The 22,622-nt window shown below is 40.6% G+C and overlaps 2 protein-coding genes across 2 annotated transcripts; one reads left to right on the top strand and one right to left on the bottom strand.

Annotated features, from left to right (window-relative positions):
* Window positions 1-5,323: 5,323 nt before the first annotated feature.
* LOC103720483 (3-dehydroquinate synthase, chloroplastic) lies at window positions 5,324-12,989 on the bottom strand. The gene is made up of 8 exons (XM_017846016.3): window positions 12,559-12,989; window positions 12,297-12,447; window positions 12,043-12,210; window positions 11,729-11,955; window positions 10,149-10,272; window positions 6,018-6,080; window positions 5,790-5,933; window positions 5,324-5,683 (listed from the first exon to the last, which is right to left on the bottom strand). Exons 1-8 carry the CDS (start codon window positions 12,891-12,893, stop codon window positions 5,552-5,554), a joined length of 1,344 nt encoding a protein of 447 aa, XP_017701505.3. The 5' UTR covers window positions 12,894-12,989; the 3' UTR covers window positions 5,324-5,551.
* Window positions 12,990-15,253: 2,264 nt separating this feature from the next.
* LOC103722896 (beta-galactosidase 11-like) lies at window positions 15,254-21,894 on the top strand. The gene is made up of 19 exons (XM_017846617.3): window positions 15,254-15,504; window positions 15,600-15,695; window positions 15,842-15,954; window positions 16,040-16,106; window positions 16,362-16,454; window positions 16,590-16,733; window positions 16,929-17,023; window positions 17,486-17,591; window positions 17,686-17,770; window positions 17,896-18,014; window positions 18,308-18,475; window positions 18,727-18,908; window positions 19,188-19,297; window positions 19,455-19,564; window positions 19,680-19,787; window positions 19,966-20,067; window positions 20,426-20,571; window positions 20,698-21,043; window positions 21,484-21,894. The coding sequence occupies exons 1-19, from the start codon at window positions 15,301-15,303 to the stop codon at window positions 21,619-21,621; spliced, it is 2,532 nt and encodes an 843-aa protein (XP_017702106.2). The 5' UTR covers window positions 15,254-15,300; the 3' UTR covers window positions 21,622-21,894.
* The last annotated feature ends 728 nt before the right edge of the window (window positions 21,895-22,622 follow it).

The raw sequence follows: 22,622 nt of genomic DNA, 5'->3' as shown, positions 1-22,622 counted from the left end.
TGCTGCCGCCGGAGGCACCGGGGTCGCCGGGGTCGCCGAGACCTTCTGCTTCTTCCTCGGCTCGGTGGGCTCGCCCGAGAGCTCGGCTGCCCTCTTTTGGAAGCGGGCGTAGAGGACTTCGCTTTTCGTCACCATCTTTGCGATATCTGCAAAGGCAAAAAGGATTAGAACATTAGAACAGTAAGGAAATAAATACACCTTGAAATTACTCTTACCATGGGGACGCGCCGAGCTCAAGCTCACGTTTACCAAAGCGTCCTCACATATGAGGCCGTTCAGTAAGATGCCGTCCCCGAAGCTGCGGATGGCGTCGAGGATCCCCTGCTCACGTGGAGAAAGTCTGGGGGGTTTGTTGATGGACTTGAGCTGAGCCGGTCCCCACCGTGGGTCAAACCCCCAGGACTGTGCCGAAGCAAGGAAGAAGAATTTCTCCTTCCAGCCATGAATGGATGAGGGGGCACCATGAAAGAGTGGCCGACCCGCCCGAAGGGCGATGTAAAGCCACTCCCCGTCTCCCGAATTCGACTTAAAAATAAAAAGTCGCCGGAAGACGTTGACAGAAGTCGGAATCCCCTGCAGTAAACACAGGGATAGAAAATCGACCACCGTCCTCCAGGCGTTCGGAGTGAGTTGCGCCGGAACCAACTGGCACACCGTTAGCAACTCATTCACGAAGCCGTGAAGAGGAAATCGGAGGCCGGCCCAGAGCGATTCCAGATGCACTTCGATCCGGCCTATCGGAGGATCGGTTATCCGGTCCCTCCGCCTGGCGGGCTCCAAGCGGAACCCGTGAAGAGGGAAGAACCACTCTTTGGTCATCTCGACCTCCAGGACGCTCATGGTGGACTCAACTTCGCTAGGGAGAGAACCCATTGCAAGCGAGAAAAAGAAATCAAAAAAAAGAGGGACCTGAGGGAAACGCCGGAGAGAAGGAACTTCGGACTGAGAGAGGCTAAGAGGAAGAAAGCTAGAAGCAGAAGGCAATAGAAAGAGGACAGAGGGCCAGGGAAGAGTTTAAATAGACCTCCCCAACGGCCCGGATCAGCGAGAAAAACGCTGTATCCTGTTTAGATGGCGATGCGTGTCGGTCCAAAAGACAGAACGACGCATTTAATTAGGGCTAGCGCTTCGGACGCCGAAGCGCCCCATCGGATCGTGCGGCCCCATCATGAGCCCACGACGAGAGGACGCTTCGCAAAAAGTGTTCTAATAATGAGACTCTTCGGGAAAAGAGAGACGCCGCCTATTAAAGGCACCTCAAAGCGCTCGATAATTCAAAACGCGCAACAAATTAAAATTTTCGGAATCCGTAATGCCCCAACTAAAGCTACTTCCCACGCTCCAGCTGGTAGCCAACTGGAACTCGGAAGTCGGGGGGTAGTGTTGGGGGAAAAACCCCAAGTCATACCGCCACGGAGGCGCTCGGCTAGAGAGCGCCGACCGGAAAGGCGCTCGGCCAAAGAGCGCCGACCAGGAGGATGCTCGGCCAAAGAATGCCGACCAGGAGGACGCTCGACTAAAGAGCGCCGACCAGAGAGAGAGCGCCAAGAGGCGCCCAATCAAAATAACCAAGTAGAGATGCTCGGATAGGAAGAGCCGACCAGCGGACGCCGACCAGAGAAGCGCTCAACTAGAAAGCGCTGACTAGAGACAGCGCCAAATAGAGGCGCTCGGCTAGAAGGTGTTCGCCCAAAGGGCGCCGACTAGGAGTACTCGAAGCAACCCCGCCACAGGGCGCCCCTCTGGGCGACCAGCTCGGCTCGACACCCTTGCCGAGCCGATGCCTTAACTAATACTCCTCCCCGCCAAGCTTTCTCGAAAGGTCCGGCGGCTATACACGCGACTCTACTATAGCCTGCCACTATCTCCAAGCCATCAAGGCATAAGATCTTTGCAGGTATTCGGCACGACCTGCCATTAATGTATGAGACTCCCTCAAGTCTCCGATGCACCCAGTCATTTAATGAGCACGGCCCAAGACGATCTCCAGATCACTGAACCATCAGAGCGTATGGCTCTCCCTGACCGCCGGTTCATTCGGTAATAAATGCACTTACCATCCACGGACCCCAGGCCCACCACAGCCGGCGGTTCAACCACTCCAACAGGTCCGATCGACCGTGACAACTCCCTGATTCCGGTCCGATTCGGTCCCGTTCTCCACTACGCCATTAATGGGCCAAATCGTGCCCAATTATTACAAAAGAGGACAAACCTCCTGTCACCTCCCAGGTAACAAAAATCCTTCTATAAAAGGAAACCTGAGGGGAAAAGGAGGGGGACCCCCGGACAGAACCCTCCTGGACCGGGTGAAAAGAAGCAAACAGCACAGACACAATAGAGGATATCACCCTCTTCATCTTCTTCATCTTATCAAAATATTTCTGCTGTCTTCTCCATATACTCTCTTCCTTGCTCTCTCCACATATCTGCCCCCTCTGACTTAAGCATCGGAGGGCCGGCGCCGGAGAGCCCGGCCACCGGCTTTTTGCAGGACTTACGTCCCTCCAGGAGGACGTCACCAGTCGGCACGCCGCCGACCACCGTCCCCGCAGCGGAGCTCCTCCTTCTCCAGCTTCGCGGTAGCCCCCGGGTCCAATTTCCAGCAACAATAAGAGATCATAGAATCTTTATTGTTCATTTTCTTAATTTCACTTGTTTTCTTCTGATTGCAGAAAGATAACTAGATAATAACATCTTGATTTTTCTTTCCTCCCTGCTGTCTTTCTTTTTAATTCTTTATAAGATAGGCTTGAAGTATTTGGGCTCTCAACCACGTTGTTAAGATTATAAGCAGGTTCTACCCAATTTTCTCTAACATATCTCAATCTTTCCATGTGCTTTGATTTTTCTGGATCTCTTAGATCTCCTTGTATTTTGTGAATCTCTTTGAGTGTTTTGTGGTGTATATATGAGACAGTTCTGAATAAAAACAGCCAGTTTTTCAAAGGAATATAAAGGTAAAGAAAGATAAGATTGATAGAGGGACTTGCTATGGATCATTCTCCTTTGAATCCAACAAGAATTGCCAGTGTTAATGGCAGATTTATGTTCAGATCTTCTAATTCTTCCTTTCCTTTGAACGACCATCACTTTTTGAATGGAAGTTTGGAGCCATTAGTATCACATCCTCCACCTTATCATCCATCTCTTCAATGTTTTGCTCGTCCTCTTCAGCAGCCCGCCCTGCTTCCCCTCCCTGACTCAAAATCCACACCGGCCACAACCACCAGATTCAATCAGCAACAGCATCAGAAGAAGTCGAGACACTCGGCGAAGCCGAAGAATAGAAAAGCCATCCTTGTAACAGCCCAGAAATCCAAGGCCGAAGAAGAACAGGAGGATTTCATGGAATCGATTTACTCGATCTCTCCTCCGCCAAGCAGCCTTCCATTGCCGAGATTCTCTCTTCCAAGGCCGAAGTCTGCTGCCCCAGCCGCATCCTGTGTCATGGAGGCTGTGGAAAGCGGCGCCATCGACATCGGCGCCACCGACGGTCTCCGCCGCATTCTCCGTCTTTAGGAGAGCATGCTAGTTTCTCTTCTATATGTGATATTCGAGGCATCAGTTGAAATTTAAATTTCCATGGCTGGGAGAAGATGAAAAAGCTTAGTACTAAACAATACCGATCAAATTTGTTGCGGAATTGGCTTATCCAAGATGCTGAGCTGGCTGAGCTGCTGAAGTGGCTTGAATGATTGGTTGCTCAAACCATCGTGGTTTCCTAAAGATCGTGAATGCATCTAGGATGGCGAGGTGGTAGATGTTGTACTTGGATGGCGATGGCTCTAAAGCTAGCCACTTCTAAGATGGTACTAAAAAGAAAAGACGTGCTCGGATATTTGCTCTAACGTCGAATCCGACTTGAAACAGCAGAGATGAAGAAGTCCTCTCTTTCTAGAGAGTATTCGATGGTGGACTCTCCAATGCGTAATTCAGAAGGGCAAGAGCACTTACCTAGAGGATCTTCGTGAATGATTTATATAGGCGAGAGTTGGCGCTCGTCGCCGAGAAATTTGGATGTGTAGACCGGCTGTTTTTGGTAGCCCATCATACTCCGCGCATCTCATCTATACAGTTATAGTAATCGCTCGCGATTGTGGCTCTGGTGTCGCTAACTGACAAAAAAAAAAATTGAATTCAAAGAACTTTCTGTACATCTTTGGCTCAACTACGCTATGGGTTTTAACTGTTAATTAATCGGTACATCTTTGGCTCAACTACGCGATGGGTTTTAACTGTTAATTAATCGGTCTGTCATGTCGGCTGTGATGGCTCAACTACGCGATGGGTTTTCTTCTCTTCATCGGTCTGGATTTTAAGATGTAAATAGTTAACTAAAATTCTCAATGTAATTAGCAAGTCTCGATTTGAAAATAAATATCTAGGCTCTGTAAAATCATAATGATGGCTATGATCACCAATGAGTTTTCTTGCAGATTTTTTTTAGAAGGAGAAGGGATGATTGCCCTCTAAAATACATGATGCTAATCTATGTAAATCATTATCCCTTTATCTTTTTTCTTCAACATAACAATGATCAATATTCATCACTATTTCATTAAGGTAATGAAATAAATGATATCACCAAATTATAGCCACGTTGTGGCACCTGCATGGTACCTTTGATAAAGGTACCCAGGCCATGTCTTGTAGGGCGATATGACAGAAGATAATGGTGATCCATGCTGTCACGTGGTTGAGCAAGATCGCTAATGAAATTTCTTGAAAAAGTGCAATAAAACAAGTGAATTATAGGAAGAGCTGTCTTCTAAAATCAGCAGGACATGATTCTCTTATCAGAAGATTCTGTTTGTAACTTCCGACCTTCCCTCTGATAATATAAAGAATTAATTAAACTAAGAAAACTCGATTTCAACATTTAAATTGGTAAAATCTCTCATACCATTCATAGGTGGAGCTCTGGTTAAACATGCATTATAAATTCAAATGAACCAAACCATGAGATATTATATATATATATATATATATATATATATATATATATATATATATATATATATATATATATATATATATATATATATATATATATATACATACAGATGAAATTCAACGAACTGATGGCCAGAGGCGTTTTGATTCTGCATTGATCAATTCTCACCCTTGTGATATCTAACCACATTAGCTGAACATATTCTATATATTGCTATTAAATCTTAAATTACCAGGGAAGGAAACCTCTATAATCCTCAAGAGCATGAATCTCAGCAGCATTCCCTCTTTTCGTTTTATGCACGCTCAAGAGTTCCACCCCACACTTAAAGTAGGTGAGGACAGTGAGAGAATTGATAAACAGATATTGTCAAAAACACATCTTATAAATCAAGAAATTATTCCAAATAATTCAAAGGAACTACAATGAATTCAGAACATTGCTGGCATCCCAAAAACAATAATTTGCCTAAAACTATCTTTTCACTTGCATCTTTTAGTTGTATATGTGACAAGTACATGCTTAAATAACAGCACTTAATCCCAGATCATTTTGGTACATAAAGAACTTGTCTTGAATTTTCAGTTAAAAGCTTCAGCTCTTGCAAAAGGCATGAAGAGTGTCATCAAGGGCCTTCCTGTCATAATTGCCAGTGAAGACACAATTGCCCAGAGGACCTTTAAGAAGGATGAGCCTTAGCAATCCATCAGCCACCTTTTTATCAACCTAAAACCCCCATGGATCAAAATTTTAGAATTAAGAATTGCCTGAAAAATCATTTTTGTCTCTCAAAAGAATTACGAGGAAATGGAGAAGAGTATCTATCACTTACTGCCATAGCAGTTTTAAATTTCTCCACTGTCATCATCTCAGGTGGTGCTGTTGGAAGCTTAGCCTGCTGCAGGATGTTAAGGACCCGCTTTACGATTGTATCATCAATCCAGCCTAGCCGATGGGACATGTCAACTGCCATCACCTACAAATAAAAGCCAAACAACTTTATTTAACACACCCACTTTACAATAGTAAGAATTAAAGAGCAGAGCGGTGCCTGTATCACCATTCCAGCCGCAACAGCTTCCCCATGGAGCCACTGTCCATAGCCAAAGCCTGTCTCGATAGCCTGAAATGAGAAATATCAACATGAGAATGTCATGCATCTTAATAAATAGCAGTTGGAAGTTGCATGACATGGAAAGGAATGAACATTAAAAACAACAAGGTTAAAGCATGAAAGTGAAACAGAACAAACTCTATTAAATAGAAGAATGATCATTTCTAAGTTACATGCGGTCAATAAACCTTCAAAAGAAACGGTCAATGGAAGTTGCAGAATTATGAATACTTAATTAAAAGAAAAAGCTTCCCATATATTTGTGCCAGTAGGAACATATAGGCCTTCAACAACCCTTAGAAAGATACTGTATGCTTTTTTATTTTAAGTCATAATTTAGAGTTTCAATCTGCACCATGAATAGCAAGCTTTGAAGCTTGAATTGTAGATCTGCTGAGATGGACTAATTAGTGCCCAACCACTCGGTGAAATGGTTTCTTTCAAAGTGATATCCAACATGAGCAGCGTCAGTGTAACATAAATGTCAACACAAAAAAGTTACACAGCTAATGTCTGATGCTACTGTTGCATCCTTTATAGCTGGCGTCATTGTTGCCAGACTGAGGAGCAAGAGGAAAGTTATGTATCAGCTGTATACCTTTAAAATATGATATTTGTGTTACCGAACCTTCATCCATTGAATATTGATATGCCCTACCAATTTCTGAAGTAAGGGCATGTTTGGTGTCGATAAAAATGAAAAAAATCCTTTTGCAACTTTAAAATTTAAAAAAATACTTCCTAAAAAAAATTAAAGTTGCTTATCTCAAAAAAATTAAATGTTCCACAATATCAAATGGGAAGTGTTTCTACATGAAGCAGAAGTCAAAAAGCACTTATGAGAGAAGGTACCAAAACTAAATTCTAGCTTCTTTATAAGATTGCCCCATGTCTTTCAAATATGGTAAGCTCATCTACAAAAAGTAGTTATACAAACGTGATCGCCAAATGCCAAATATAACAAGAAGTACTCCTTAGTTAAGAACCTAAATGAATCTAATTTTCGACAATGACCTTTTTCTGGATATACCAAACACACCCTAAATCAGTCTGATGGATGATTCATGCCCACCAGTGCGTACTGCTAATATCATATTTTTCTGCAAAGCACAATATCACAATCCATTTTCAGCTCATATTATCACACTGTTCAGAGTTGTCGAATTGACTTCAGATTATAAAATTATTGGAGCAGCTTTCATCTACAAACACACATAATTGCAGTATAATTTGTAAGCTTATACAGCTTTTGTTAGAGAAAAGCATATATTAACCAGTATAATTAGTAGTAAATACTTTAGAGGGAGACTTCGGGGCATGGTTTAAAGTATCAGTATCGCAACCTTGGCTGTACCTACCATACCAGCATATGGCACACCTTTTGCTGCTGGCATGGAGAAAAATGAGGCTGCTGCACGTGTTGGTATTATATCAGTACAAGGGGCATACCAGTACTAGTTCCTTATCAATATGATCCGGCATTGGCCGGTACAGGAAGGTACTCAAATCCTTGCTTTAGAAAAACTGCTTTTAACAATGAATTACCATAACGGTAAATGGTCGAGCAGCAACAACCATTAACCAAGAGCCTTCTCCCACATCTTGACAAATAACAAGAAGATTAATAAATACACAATTTTAACCTTAAACTTCTATGACACCAGTGTATCAGGACAAATAAGATCATATGCCTGCATTAAATTGAGGTGAGGCCGAGTAATTGCTAAGACTTTAAAATGAACTTGGTTACCTTCTTTATAACTGGCTAATATTTTATTAAAAAAAGGTGATATTACATTACAGGCTTGGAATCTAAAAGGGCAAAAAAAATTGAAGTCTTACATTATAATGTTCCTTGGATGTAAATTGACTCACAAGCACAAGCCTGCATGGAGAATAACCCCGAAATACAAAAGAAGCAGCCATATTTCGAGTGTCCTCATCATCAGAGATCAAGCTATTCCCACGCCTCCTTCCAAGCCCTCGGATGCAGCATTTCTTGATTTACCCTCCATAATTACTTTATTACATGGCATGACTTTATTTTGAAGAAAGTTATTTCCTTGCATTCCTCATTACAATTTTTTTAGCAAGAAGTGAAAAAAGCTTTAATTATCAACGTAAAGTAAAAATCGATTAAAGATTGAATGATATTGTAAGTCTGAAGTGGCTGCAGGTGGTTGAATATGACCAGAGTCACTTATGGAACATGTTCAAGTCCAACCTTAGGTAGAAACTTCTGGGAGTTTGACACATTGTGTTCAGGTTTCCAACCAAACAAATTAAGCCTATAAATTATTTTTTAAACTAAAATAACAAAAACATAAATAAAAGAAAAGCAAGCTCAACCAACATTTTGTATTTGAACAGGCTCAAGCCCAAATATACCAAGTTTGAACTCTATGCACTTTAACCCAATCAGTAGTCAGCCTAGACTCGTAACTGTTGATTCTATAAAGTCCTATCAGATTTCATTTCACTAAGTCTAGTTTAAGCTGTAAGAAATAAATTCGTGAAATGATCTTACCATCTTCCTCACTTGCAATTAAAAAAATGAAAATGCAGGAGAAAATTAGAAGGATTTGGCTAGAAAGCACAGAGCCTAGGAAAAGTAAACAAAAAATTGCAAACCGCCCATTTAAATACTCTCTTACCTCGCAATAGTATGTCCTCAAGGACTGCACTCGCCTGTATCTTATAATACCTCCTCTGTTATGCTATATAGATAGGCATCAAGACATACTACCCCTTTTCTCTCCACCTTCCTTGCATGAACGTGTCTCCATATTTATTTCTCTAAAGATCCCATAGATGAACTATAAGTTCTCCGAGCAGTCTTATATGAGACAATGAACTCCAAAAATTCTACCCAGGTCCCAACTGAATGAAAACAGTACAGCAATATATGGAATGATAGAATATGCAGTGTCACTCAGAAATCCCACCATAAATTATCTAATTACCACTCAGTTTCAGTAACAAGAAACAATTAGACAACACACATAGGTACATCTCCACTTTGCTCACCCTCCTCCTTTGATCCCATAAGATACAACTTTATCTACATTTATGTTCTACTGAGTGATCCAATATAATGAAAATAAGTATCAGGGAATCTCCAGTCCATCACTTACCCCATCAAAGTCTTTGCACAAAATCCATACTATACATGTTTTTGTAGCTTTTCTCTAATTTGACATAGACCCAGAAGATTAGGGCTGCTTAAGGTTTATTTGCAGAGGAAGAAAAGATCATTGTTAAGATATAGTAACGAGTTCCAATTTCTCCTGATAGTGAAAGTAATTAACGGAAATACTGAAAAGGAAGGGGAAATAAGTTGAAAAGAAGAAGTGCTGTTCCCTGAGAAAATATTCCAGGAAAAAAGGATAAAGAAGGGCAGCATGCCCATTGTTTTTCTTCTTTCTTTCGCTAAAACCTTCAAAAACCATCCTCCAGCTCAAGATTACATTAATTTTATTCAATAGACTCCTTTAGCTAGCAATTCCTTCCTAGTCCGAAGTTCTTATAGGACTCAGCTATCACTCAAATTAACAAAGAAACTAGCTATTATCGACTGGCCACATCATAACTGAATCTTGATCAAATCAACAAAAAAAAAAAAAAAATCTAAACAGAAGGGACTAAAGCAAAGATAACTTGGGACCAAGTAATAGCCAATCAAGCCTGCATTGACTAGGCCTTTACTAGGACCAGCTTGTTTGTTTCTCTGGACATCATGGTTCCTATTGAAAATGATTATTCTCTGTGAAGTTTTCCAGATGTTAGTAACTCTTTTCCATATGGTAGTAAAATATACGACCTAATCAATGGCTCAAACTACAAATGTCTTTCACAAGTCCTTGCTTCTCCAGTTTAATTAGCTTGACATCTTAAGTAACATATATTGTAACATATGTTGATTGGCCAGAATTATGCATGATTTACTAGATTCTGGAAATGCAAATTTAGCATATGAAATTACATATGAAGAGCTCGAAATAAAAAGATTAGCAAAAAGTGAATAAGTATAAGAAAAAAAGGATCATATAAAATACTGGTGGCAAACTAGACACTCACATGACCAAATGTATGACCCAAGTTCAAGGTTGCCCGCAATCCACTTTCTTTCTCATCCAAAGCAACAACCTCAGCTTTGTTTTCACATGATCGCTTGATAGCATATGCTAAGGCACTTGGGTCTCTGCAGCAATCATGCATATAAGATCTCACAAATAGATGAAGTTCATTACATTTGAAATAGATGCATAGAAAAGTCTAAGTATGCAACATAACCTTTTTCAGCCTTTCTAATTTTGTTGATTGACTAATGCTGAAATAGTTAAAAAAGTGATGAAAATTAAACTGATGGGAAGGGTTAGTGGAAAAGACACAAATTTTTTATAGTATCAAGATAAAGAAAGCAAGATTTGCTAAAATCAATCTTACTTGGCATACAACATTTTTTTTAAAAAAAAGAAAATATAACTTTGACAAAGGTTTCACAGTAAACGTGACAGATATGCAAGATTTGACTGGTTGTAGGGGATGAAATTGAAAGTCTCAAAACTGAGAAAAATAGTTATATATTGGTAACTGAAGATACGCCCGAATGTGAACGGCCTGTGCAGTCTAGCTTGTGAAAATGCTCCTAACTGGCGAAGGAGCAGATACTCACAGAGGCTATCCTAGCATGTTAGCCAATTTATTTCAGATGCTTTTTCGAGCCTAAAAGGGGTTATATACAGTAATGAAAAGCTTAGGGCGGCCTACCATAAGACAATTGCAATGACCACAAATTCTATCAAACAACATTCATGATGGTTTCGCTTCCCTAAAGATCTTTAAAGGTTAAGCTTTTGGAGTGAAGAGCTTTCCATAATGCCTTATTAGAGAATTGTCACTCCTGAATTTACATGGTAGTCAAGTAGATCCCCACTAGGTCCAGTGGATTTAACTGTTTTAGCAAAGAGTCTGTTGAAGTTGGATATCTTCTAAAGAAAAGTGTGAATTATATTCGTTTATATTTTTTAGGTTGGTTATGAAATTTTGTTTAATGAAAATTGATTCATACAAGCACGTCCTAGATTATCTCATGCACTTAGGTCATAAGTCATAACTTTTGATATTGACCGGTGGGAACAATGTTCAAAAAGGTGATGATGGTATGCGAGCACCTCAGAAACTGGAGAGTAGTTATAAAGGTTTTGTTTTTCACATCTCTTACATCAACAAAGATCAAGGTAGTCTAGGGATCTATAATAAAATGTAATTCAAGTGAAGCCAAATTGGGCAAAGTCACAAAACTATTGCATTTCCAGGACTTGCATTGAAATAATTAGGTATAGAACGTGAGCATGCTAACCATGACAGCAACACAGAAAAGTTGTATGGAAGTAGAATAATCTCCAGGTAATATTTTCATGATGGGATTATCTTTGCTTTTATCGTTTGTGCTCTATCCTTTTGACCAAAACACTATATGTGAACTCCATTTATTGATTAAGTTGCTTTACCAAATATAAATCAGCAAAGGTATGAAAGAAAATGTAATGTTGGAGATAAGTCAGAACCCATCGGAAAACATCTTACCTCATTCTACTTTGCAAGAATCACTACTCATTTGCAATGAAGATAATATATTTATTTGATAATCATACCTTGCTAACAGTGCCTGCATGTTCTTTTCTTGCCACTCAAAAAACTCTGCATCTCTGATGAGCCCATACTTCACAACTTCTCCTAAACCCGAAGCCAGTTCCCGTTCAGGCAATGTATTTAGAGTGTCCGTGTCTATAAGTACAGATTGTGGTTGGAAGAAGGCGCCAATCAAGTTTTTTCCCAATGGATGGTTTATTCCAGTTTTCCCCCCAACTGATGAATCCACCTAAATTAGGCGAGCATCAATTTTCCCTGATATTCTCCAATTAAAAGTAAATAATTACTCCAGCATAAAGAATAAATTCCAGAGTACCTGAGCCATTAGAGTAGTTGGAATCTGAATGAAATTAACCCCACGAAGAAAGGCAGCGGCAGCAAAACCACACATATCGCCGATGACTCCACCACCCAGTGCCACAAAGGTACAACGCCGATCCATCCTGGACTCTATCGCCTTATCAAAGACTTTCATCAATGTTTCCTACAGAAACCCCACGAAGAACTGGTTTACATATCACAAGCCAAACGATGAAAAGACAAAAGGAGAAGTTGTTCCAATAGACCAACCATGTTCTTATAAGCTTCCCCGTCAGGTAAGATCACACTCTCAACGGAAATTTTGGAATTCCCATGAGTCAATGCTTTGATAACTTTGTCAAGGTACAGTGGCGCAATCGTGGTGTTAGTTACCACCAGAACCCTCTTTCCATGTACATGCCTAAATTCGGGGGGTGGGGGGGAACTTCAGATAACATCTAAGAGAACAATAATCCAGCAATCCAGAAGAGGAAAACAGACAAAAGATCGGATTTTTAAGCGAGATGAGTACCTCTGGAGAAGATCGGGTTCGTCGAGCAGGCCGGAGCCTATGTAGATCGGGTAGCTCCGGTTGCCAAGATCGACCTCCACGATCGTGGACACCTTCGAATCCGCCGTCCGCGTCGTCCCCTCCGTCACCGGAGAGGCGATCGCGGAGATCCTCGAGCGATTCCCAGCGGACCGCAGGGAGATCGACGACGAAGCGAGGATGGGGAGGTCGAGGTCGCCACGGCGGAGGGAGAGGACGGCGCGGTGGCCGGAGACCGACCCGGGGAGGCGGGTGGCGGCGGGGAGCTTGGGGGAGGAACGGAGAGTGGAGTGGATCGAAGAGGTGGATACCGCCATGGAGCAGAATTAGGGTTAGGGCTTGGAGGCGAGGAGGGGCGAAGGGGATGTCGCTGGCCACCGTCGTCGTCGGCGCCCCCCATCGCTTCCCTCTTAAGCTGGGCGGGGTTGGTGAGTGGAGGTGGGTAGGTGAGGCGCAAGGGAGCGCGCGAAGATTGCGCACGTGCGGCGAATGGCTAATTGGCTAAGTTGCGAATGCGTGGAAAAATTCAAAAAAAAAAAAAAAAAAAAAAAAACAGACACGTTATCTACGGTTAGCCTGTTGATGGGCTCGATGGCCCGCCGGCCCGGAAGTATTCCGACGGGCTTCAGCCTGGATTTTAACCCCAGCGAGCCGGGGCGGGCTTGACGTGGGAGCCCATCTGTTAAAATAAGCCGGTCTCGGGTCTAATTCGGTCCGGTCCGAACCTGAGCCATAGATAATATATAATTATACCTTAGGGACCCAAGTTTTGGTGCCCCCCCCCCCCCCCCCCCAAAAAAAAAAAAATAATAATAATAATAATAATAATAGCTCTCCCATGCACCAACATCCTTTATGAACAACCATAAACACATGTTCATAATTCTTACCAATATCCTCACGTGATCTGCAGGCGAGGAGGGTTCTTTTGGAGGGTGACTCCGCGATAATTATTGGATGGATTCTGTAGGTATCAGAAAGGGTTGGCGACTACCATCCGCTGTTGAGGGACATCCAGGCATTAGTTCATGATAGGATAGTTATTCAGGCAAAGCATGTATTTCGTGAGGCGAATGGGGCTGCGGATTGGGTAGCCTCCTTTGTTGCTAACCATTCAGAAGCTATATATGAGTGGGCAAGGTAGAACTGCCTAGTATACTCCGTGATGTATTGTCTTTTGATTTTCTTGGTTGTATCTCTATACGTTATGTATGATACCACCGTTCTTAGCCAAAAAAAAAGTATTTTTTATATTTTTAAATTAAAAAAAGGTCCAAAAAGTTGAATTCAAAATGGTCGTGTGGTTGGTTTACCAGTGATTGTTTATTGGAATATTGGTTGGAGGAGATTCAAAAGAGTTGTTATCGGATCTAAAAAGGATGTTCACAGTGTTTTGGAATCAATTTATTCTCACCCTGAAGGACTCGATCAGTCCAGCTTCTCCTTTTATTACAAAGAATATTTTTCAAAGAACCAGCTGCTTTTTACTGGTTTCCAGTTTCTACCTTGTTTCTCTCCTTTTTCTTTTTGTTCTCTTTTTGTTCAGTTCTTTATTTATTTCTTTTGTTCTTATTATTTGTTAATCTATTTTTCTAAGTTGCTGTATATTTTCATCTTTTTAATGAAAGTGATTAGAGGTGTCCTGTCTTTTCTCAAAAAATATAAATTTACAAAGGTTTGGGTCAATAATGCAATTCTGAAATTGATAACATGAATGTAAAAGGCACCGCATACCATATAGTATAACTGGCAACATAAATGCAACATGTGTGTACACATTTGCATATATGCATGAAATTGGATTGAGTTTTAGGTTTTAGAAAATAATTCTATCTAAATCCAAAACCTTATCTAACAAGATTTTGAATCTAATTTTGGGATTCAAATCTAACCTAATAGCTTATTGGATTTTCTTTTTATATCAAAATCCTATGTTTTGGGCCACTTAAGGTTAAGTTAGCTGGTTATCGGTCTCCATCGACACTCATAATTAAAATTGACAAGTCATAATATCTAAAAATAAATTTCATAAAAAAATATATCTCTTTTTTTGTTTTCATAGAAACTGTAATACATATAATCATATTTTGTTATGATAGTCTATTCCAGCCAACTTGAGACATATTATATTAAAAAAAGTCAAAAAAAATTAAAATTGATTTTAAAAAAAATTAAAAGTCAATTTCTTTCTATTATTGCATGGATTCGGTTAACAATAAGTAATCACATAACTTTATTATTTCGTGTTATTCCCCTATTGGTTAGTTGTGATTTTCTATTTGAGTGGTCAAAAATAGTTGCCATATATAACAGCCAATGTTTTTTTTCTTCCAAAATGTCCTCTACAATGCTGAACCACACAACTAATGGCTCTTAATTCAGGGCCTTGAAATGAGCCTTATTATTATTGGAAGAACCTTCTGCAAATATTGTTTCCTCTTATATAAGTTTCCTGCACCCTTCGCATTCCATCACCTCGGACAGGCCTGGTCAAAACCGAATCCAGCGAACGACCAAACCATCCAACGCGTCCGAAGTTAACAGCGAGCGAGAGCGAGGGAAAGGAGGAGGCCATCGACACACCACCACAACCACCCACCCGCTCCCCTCTCAATAAGCAATGGCTATTCTTATAACCCCATGCTCTCAAGCTCCTCCATCTCCTCCCTTCCCTCCTGTAACCCCCACATACTTCCCTTCCTTCAAAAGAAAACTGTCTCAGAAATGGCGAGGTCGCCGGAAAGCGTCGTCCGGTTCCTCTGCATTCTATGTCTTCTATTCTCCCTCTCTGTGGCCGCTGCCAAACCCCGCCGGCCTCGCAAGGCCAACGTCTCGGGAGTGACCTACGATGGCCGATCTCTCAAGATCGATGGAAGGAGAGAGCTTTTCTTCTCCGGCTCCATCCATTACCCACGCAGCACCCCCGAGGTAATCGTCGTTAATTCCCAGCGTCGTTCCTTCCAACGCCTTGCATGGCTGCCATTCTCGACGTGGTAATGGAATGCTTTTGCTTGGTTGATCAGATGTGGCCGGATCTCATCCAGAAGGCGAAGCTCGGCGGGCTGAACGTGATCCAAACTTACGTGTTCTGGAACATCCATGAGCCCGTTCAGGGCCATGTAAGATTTGCTAGCGACTCGCATTACATTGATGTTAACTCTAACCTACATAGTAAAATTACTGTACTATTCATAGGGAAAGGCCATGAAAGTCTTAGCTTCAATCATTTTTATCATTTGAATGAGTTGGTGTTTGGGTGCTGCAGTTCAATTTCTCCGGGAGGTATGACTTGGTGAGATTCATCAAGCTGATCCACAAGAACAAAATGTATGTGACCCTCAGACTTGGTCCCTTCATACAAGCAGAATGGAATCATGGGTGGGTATACATTAGATTATAGTTGCTTTAGGAATCAATCTATTGTTCTTATTATGTGCTAATGAGCTCCTCCGATGCATTTCAGAGGGTTCCCATACTGGATGAAAGAGATCCCCAACGTTATCTTCCGAACCGACAATGAACCCTTCAAGGTGATGGACATGTTTCTAATACATTTAGTGGAGATGCTAAAGGATCTAATATAAACTAGGCTTGTCAAACTTAATTAACTCAACCTTGTTTTGTTCCTATCCATGATATATAGAACAAAAATGTTAACAAAAATGTTATAACTAACTTAAGCTCGGCCTTATTGTTGATGGTGAAATGCATGATCTTGTATAAAAATGATTCCACTGCCTATGATCTCTAACTAGATGTTTTTTCCCCTTTTTTTTTACGTGCAGCATCATATGCAGAATTTTGTAACAAAAATCATGGAAATGATGAAGAGTGAGAAGCTATTTTACCCCCAGGGAGGCCCCATTATTCTAGCACAGGTTCAGTTAACCTAAGGGTTTCATTCCATTAAATTTCTTTATTATTCTCTTTTCTTTCCATTTTTCTGCGTGCGTGACATTGTATCACTCTTGATTCTTCTCTGAGATATTGTGTGTTGGCTTTGACTACAATAGATTGAGAACGAATACAACATGGTGGAAGATGCATACAGAGAAGGTGGGTCGAGATATGTTCAGTGGGCAGCCAATTTGGCTCTTGGGTTCAATGCCGGAATACCATGGGTGATGTGCAAGCAAAAGAATGCTCCCGGTCCAGTGGTAAGCCTCTTGATCAAATTCTCATATGAAAAAGAACATTCAATCTTAATGGATGCTGATCGCCGTACAAACCGAAACTTTGGAACCATGAAAATTGGAAGAGAGTTTATGATCCTAAACATTGATTGGCACTTTCAGATGATTATTTGTGTCATATGCTCACTGGAATTAATGATAGCTATGCTGCTTCTGCAGATCAACGCATGCAATGGAAGGAACTGTGGAGATACTTTCACAGGCCCCAACAGTCCGACCAAGCCTAACCTCTGGACTGAGAACTGGACTGCTCAGTAAGTATATGATGGTTGTTTAAAACTTTTTTATGCTTAAGACTAGTTACCATTTTCTCCTGAAAAAAAATGGAGGTATCATGCATACAGGACAGAAATAATAGGTATCATATTTCTAAGATGGTCCATAACCTTCTAAATCTGCATTTTCTCTTGGTTCTTGCAAGAAAGAACAATTTCACATAATTCCATAAAAAAAAAAATTGGACAGAATATAGTACACATTTGCTAGTATGTTTATTATTGCTGATATTGGCAATTAACAATTTTATAGTATAAAATCTATAATATTAAAGGGAAACATGAAAGATTTTATAACATTTGATGTAATAAATTCGCATATGAGGCATTAATCTGATTTCAGTGCTCTAAAGTAAAGTAGTTCCTTTCTTTTTATCTTTGTGCTTTTCTGATATAAAAGTTGATTAGATTGTACTGAACCACATCATATGGCGGTTGCAGGTACAGAGTATTTGGTGACCCACCATCTCAAAGATCGGCTGAGGATATTGCATACTCTGTTGCACGCTTCTTCTCAAAGAATGGCACACTTGTAAACTACTACATGGTATTGATTGTCTTCTACAACTCAAAAATAATATTTATGGTGAGGAGAAAAACAAAATTATCTTCTAAAATAATGTGCGTTTGCTTCTACTCAGTACCATGGAGGAACCAATTTTGGAAGAGAAGGTGCTTCGTACGTGATGACTCGATACTATGATGAAGCTCCTCTTGATGAATATGGTTAGACAAGTGTAGCCTTGATCCTCAGTTGTTATTTTGCTACACCATATGAGGTTTCTTCTTCGTTCTAAACGGATGTAAGTTATAGGATACCCAACTCTTTCTGATGAGATGTGTTCACCCAGGTCTGCTCAAGGAGCCTAAGTTTGGACACCTGAGGGAACTGCATCAAGCATTGAGATTGAGCAGGAAAGGTTTGCTTTGGGGGGTCCCCTCTGTCCAACCCTTGGGTCCAGGTTATGAGGTAAGAATTAACAGCAGCATTCAGATTGAGCAAAAGTCCTTAGTCATTAGCATGGAGTGGGGACTAAATCTCTTTTAGCCTCTTTTTTTTTGATGAAATAAATCTCTTTGAGTCATTAGCGTTTGGATTGAGCAAAAGTCTCTAGTCATCAGCATTTGGATCTTCTGCACTTAGCTAATACTGTTTGCTTACGTGCCATATATAATATCATCCCAAATTGCAACCTATGGTTTCGATAAGAAAGAAATAAAGAGAAGGCTGTTGGTGTTTTCATGCGGTCTTTATACGTGCAGGCGACGTTGTTCGAGTCTCCTGAGAGCAAGATCTGTGTTGCTTTCTTAACCAACACCAACCCAAGAGTAGATGGGACAGTGAAATTCAGAGGTGTAAACTATTTCCTGCCTCACCGTTCCATCAGTATCCTTCCAGATTGTAAGACCGTAGTCTTCAACACTCAGAGGGTAATCACAACATGCCAACTCTACTTTGATTTTTTTTTTCCTCCTCTCTATTTCTTCAAGAAAAGAACTATTGGCAAACTATCAAAGTTCAGGCTTAAATTTATGTAGTAAGTGCCAATTAATTGTTCATACTTCATTGTCAACATGTTAAGCATGAGTAATCTGAGGACTAACATAGTTTTGGTTCTATCTTTTCCTTGAGGAAAGAATACTGCAAGTGAGAAGTAGTAACTCTTTTGGATGTTAAACAGGTGAATGCTCAACACAACGCAAGGACATTCAATACGGCAGATGTAACCGGCAAGAATGACAAATGGTATATGTTCCAGGAACGTATACCAAAATTCCGTGATAGCGGTATTGTTACATCAAAGCCCTTGGAACTGTATAACATGACCAAGGATGTCACAGATTATATGTGGTATACTACCAGGTGAGAAAATCTTTGTCATCAATACAAAAATAAGTTCATTATTCCCCTTCAGTTCCTCAAAAATACTGCTTGTTTATTTTGCAAGAAATTCTATCGAAATGAAACCGTTGCCTCGAGACAGATGTATAGTTTCTAAGCCTTAATATGGATCCCTCACCCCTTGGTATATTAGGATCGGGATCTTTCGATAACTTAATTTGTAATTTTGATGGCATGTTTTCGCTTCGATTTCATGGTCTTCACTCTCAATATAATTGTTCTCCTGCTACTCTAATGCAGGTTTAGATTGGAGGATGAGGACTTGCCCATGCGTCATGACATCCGCCCTGTTCTCCTAGTGTCAAGCCTTGGCCATGCAATGCATGCCTTTGTCAATGGCATTTACATAGGTATCCTCCCTTTGTTCCTTTTCTTTCCACTTCTTTATATACTTGTCATAGTACCCGTTTCAAGACCGATTCAATGGTAGTCCTTGATGCCAAAAATTTTATGGAAGCCATATGATGAATCATATGCTGATGCTCACATATACAAAACACCTTCCAGGATCTGGAAATGGTGCGAAACTCGAAAAGAGTTTTGTCTTCCAGAAGCCCATGGAACTGAAACAAGGAGTCAATCACATTTCCATCTTGGGCTTGACAACTGGATTTCCGGTAAGTATTTACAATGATTGAATCATGTTCTATTTCTGAGACAAGATTGAGCTTTCCATGACTATTCTACTCTATCTTCATGGACTAGTGTCTTCCTGTTTCTTCTCTTGTGTAGGATAATGGAGCATACTTGGAGCACAGACTTGCGGGCATTCACACCGCTGCCGTCCAAGGTCTCAACATTGGGACTTTGGATTTATCGGGCAATAAGTGGGGGCATGAGGTACTAATAATGTTCTCCTTTAATGCCTATGAACTCTTTCTGTCTTCTTAAAATATATAGATATCATATAAAGGAACAAACATATGATTAGCTACACTCAAATTCTTCTCTCTCTCTCTCTCTAAAAAGAAGAAGAAGAAGAAGAACTAGAAACAAAGGTTAATTTGTTATCCATCAGGTTGGAATGAAAGGAGAGAAGTTGGGCATCTACACTGAGGAGGGATCCAAGAAGGTTAAGTGGACCGAGGCTAAGAGTGGCCAGCCAGTGACATGGTACAAGGTACAAGGACACGATCTTTATCTCAATATAATTAATAAAGAAAATTAGCATCCATTGATTTAATTATTATGCCATTTATTCAAGCTATGGAGGATAAGCAAAACCTTTCTTTAATTTTATGCTGATTAAACTTCTCTTGGGTTCGCACTCAGCTAAGAACAGTTGGTTATAACTTATAAGCACCAACATTCTTCTATAGAGTCCAAATAACTCAATCTGATCATAATGCTTAGACTATTGGAATTCAATATCATGTAAAACATCTGGAACCACTAGATTCTCCAAGAGATTCTTATATTGCCATGTACTTCATAAGAACAGGTTGTGAGGCATACTCATGGATCTAATTCTTTCTCAGAGATATTTTGATATGCCTAGAGGAAACGATCCGGTTGCCCTAGATATGACAGGCATGGGGAAAGGACTTGCATGGGTCAATGGCAACTGCATCGGTCGTTACTGGGTATCCTACCTCAGTCCCCTTGGAAAGCCTTCTCAGTCAGTGTAAGTACTGAACGCATGTTCTTCTGATGACAAATACTTGCATGTTATCTCTAATGCACCATTTTTGAAGGCTTTGAATGCATATTTATTAGTATAGTTCGTCATAATTTGCCCTCGACGCTTCAGGTACCACGTCCCACGTGGATGGTTGAAGCCGAAAGACAACCTCTTGGTCATCTTTGAGGAGCATGGAGGGAATCCAGAGGGATTGCTGATCGTGACTGTGAAGAGGGACAACATCTGCACCGTTGTCACCGAGTTGCATCCTCCTGCCATCGAGTCATTCTCGAGGGAGGACAATGAGATCAAGACCTTAGTCCAAGATACTAAACCAAGAGCTCACTTGAAGTGTGACAACAGGAAGGTCATCCGCTCCATTGCCTTCGCTAGCTTTGGGAACCCCACAGGCGCGTGCGGCAACTTCACTGTGGGAACTTGTCACTCTCTGCAGACAGCAAGCATTGTCGAGAAGGTAATACTTCTACCGACAAGTGAATAGATCCCTGAAACTAGGACTGGCAACACTGTTTAGTCAGCCTGCATGATCTCATGGACAACTAGATTTTCTAAAGAAACATGTCTGTCTATAAGAAGCCTGTGCTCTTCTGTCTCAAAGATTTGCTGTTCTTCTCATTTTCCACCTTTCCAGGTGGCCTTGGTTGCTTTGATACCTTGACTCGATCATTTATCATTTTAAGAGAATTCACATATGTAAACCCGAGTCTGAAATTAGAAATCTTTGCTGGTTAGCTTAAGTAAGCTCATCGTAGACTAGTTTTCCCTAGCAAACATATCTGTCAATAGGAAATTTTTATTTTTTTTCCTTTTTCCTGCCCTGAAGAGTATCTGCTTTTATCTTTCTTCAACATCTAATCTGAACTCAAGTGATTCTAATTTTTCCCTACTGATCAGGCCTGCTTGGGGAAGAATTCCTGTGTGTTACCAGTCTCAGCTCAAGAATATGGTGCAGATCCTGCTTGTCCTGGAACAACGAACACTCTTGCAGTTCAAGCTAAATGTGCTAGGCAGAAGAAAGATGACAAGGATTGATTCACTATTTCTTATAGTGCTTTTATTCGGGAATCTTATAATGAGATGTAATATTGAAAAAGGCTCAAGATGGTGGTATAAAATCTAATCATGCTGAACGCTATACTACGATAATAGGCGAATGTACCTGCTCATCGGTGACAATTTTTCCTTCCTTTTCTTTTCAAGAGTCTCATAATGTATTTTTGAAACCTCTGAAATGGATTGGAAAGCACCAGCAATCCAATTCAGATTCATTGCTTCATTAAAACTATTATTATGCTCATTTAAGTAGCTTGTTCCAGTTCCATTTATCTCACTGCTTCCACCTAACACATAATAAAATAACTCGCAGATATTGGATGGCTAATGGAACCCCATAGAAGGTTACTTGCAACCTAAACTGATCAATTCAGCTTCAGTGCATGTTGGTTAGGGGGCAGAACCATGTTGATGAACTTATATTCTCTAGAGCCCCATACAAGTTTTACAATATGGCACCCACTAACATAACTATGTTAGTGAATTTACATCAATGGCAACGATATATTAATTATTGGCAATGAGTTGACAATGAATGTGACATTGTTATCCCCCAAGTAAATGTAAGTGTAAAAAAACAACCATTAAGGTAGTTTGAGTCTTTGAGACACAAAGCAAAACTTAGCTTCCAAACTTAAGCAAGAACTGATATCTTGCCTTTGCATGTAAGAGAAATGAAATAATCACAAATGAAGATAACAAATGTGAGTTATGCTGCAGAAACTAGAAACAGAGGATGGAAACTGAACGTAGGATTCATAGGATTGCATACTAGTTCTGAGTTTACCAACTACTGAGCCAAGCTATATATGTGGAGAGAGAACTTTTGTTGGCGATATTTTAGATGGGAATGGCATGTAGGCCTTCACGAACCCTCCAACTACTTCTAGATACAGTTTGCAGCTGGTAAACGACTGTCATATATTAAGTCTCTGTAAATGTATTCTCTGGCTCCAAGTTTTTTTTCCATGATATCCACT

Source organism: Phoenix dactylifera, unplaced genomic scaffold (genome assembly GCF_009389715.1).
Source record: "Phoenix dactylifera cultivar Barhee BC4 unplaced genomic scaffold, palm_55x_up_171113_PBpolish2nd_filt_p 000298F, whole genome shotgun sequence".
Lineage (NCBI taxonomy): Eukaryota > Viridiplantae > Streptophyta > Magnoliopsida > Arecales > Arecaceae > Phoenix > Phoenix dactylifera.
The sequence above is the reverse complement of the archived record's forward strand: the minus strand, read 5'-3'. Positions and strand labels throughout refer to the sequence as shown.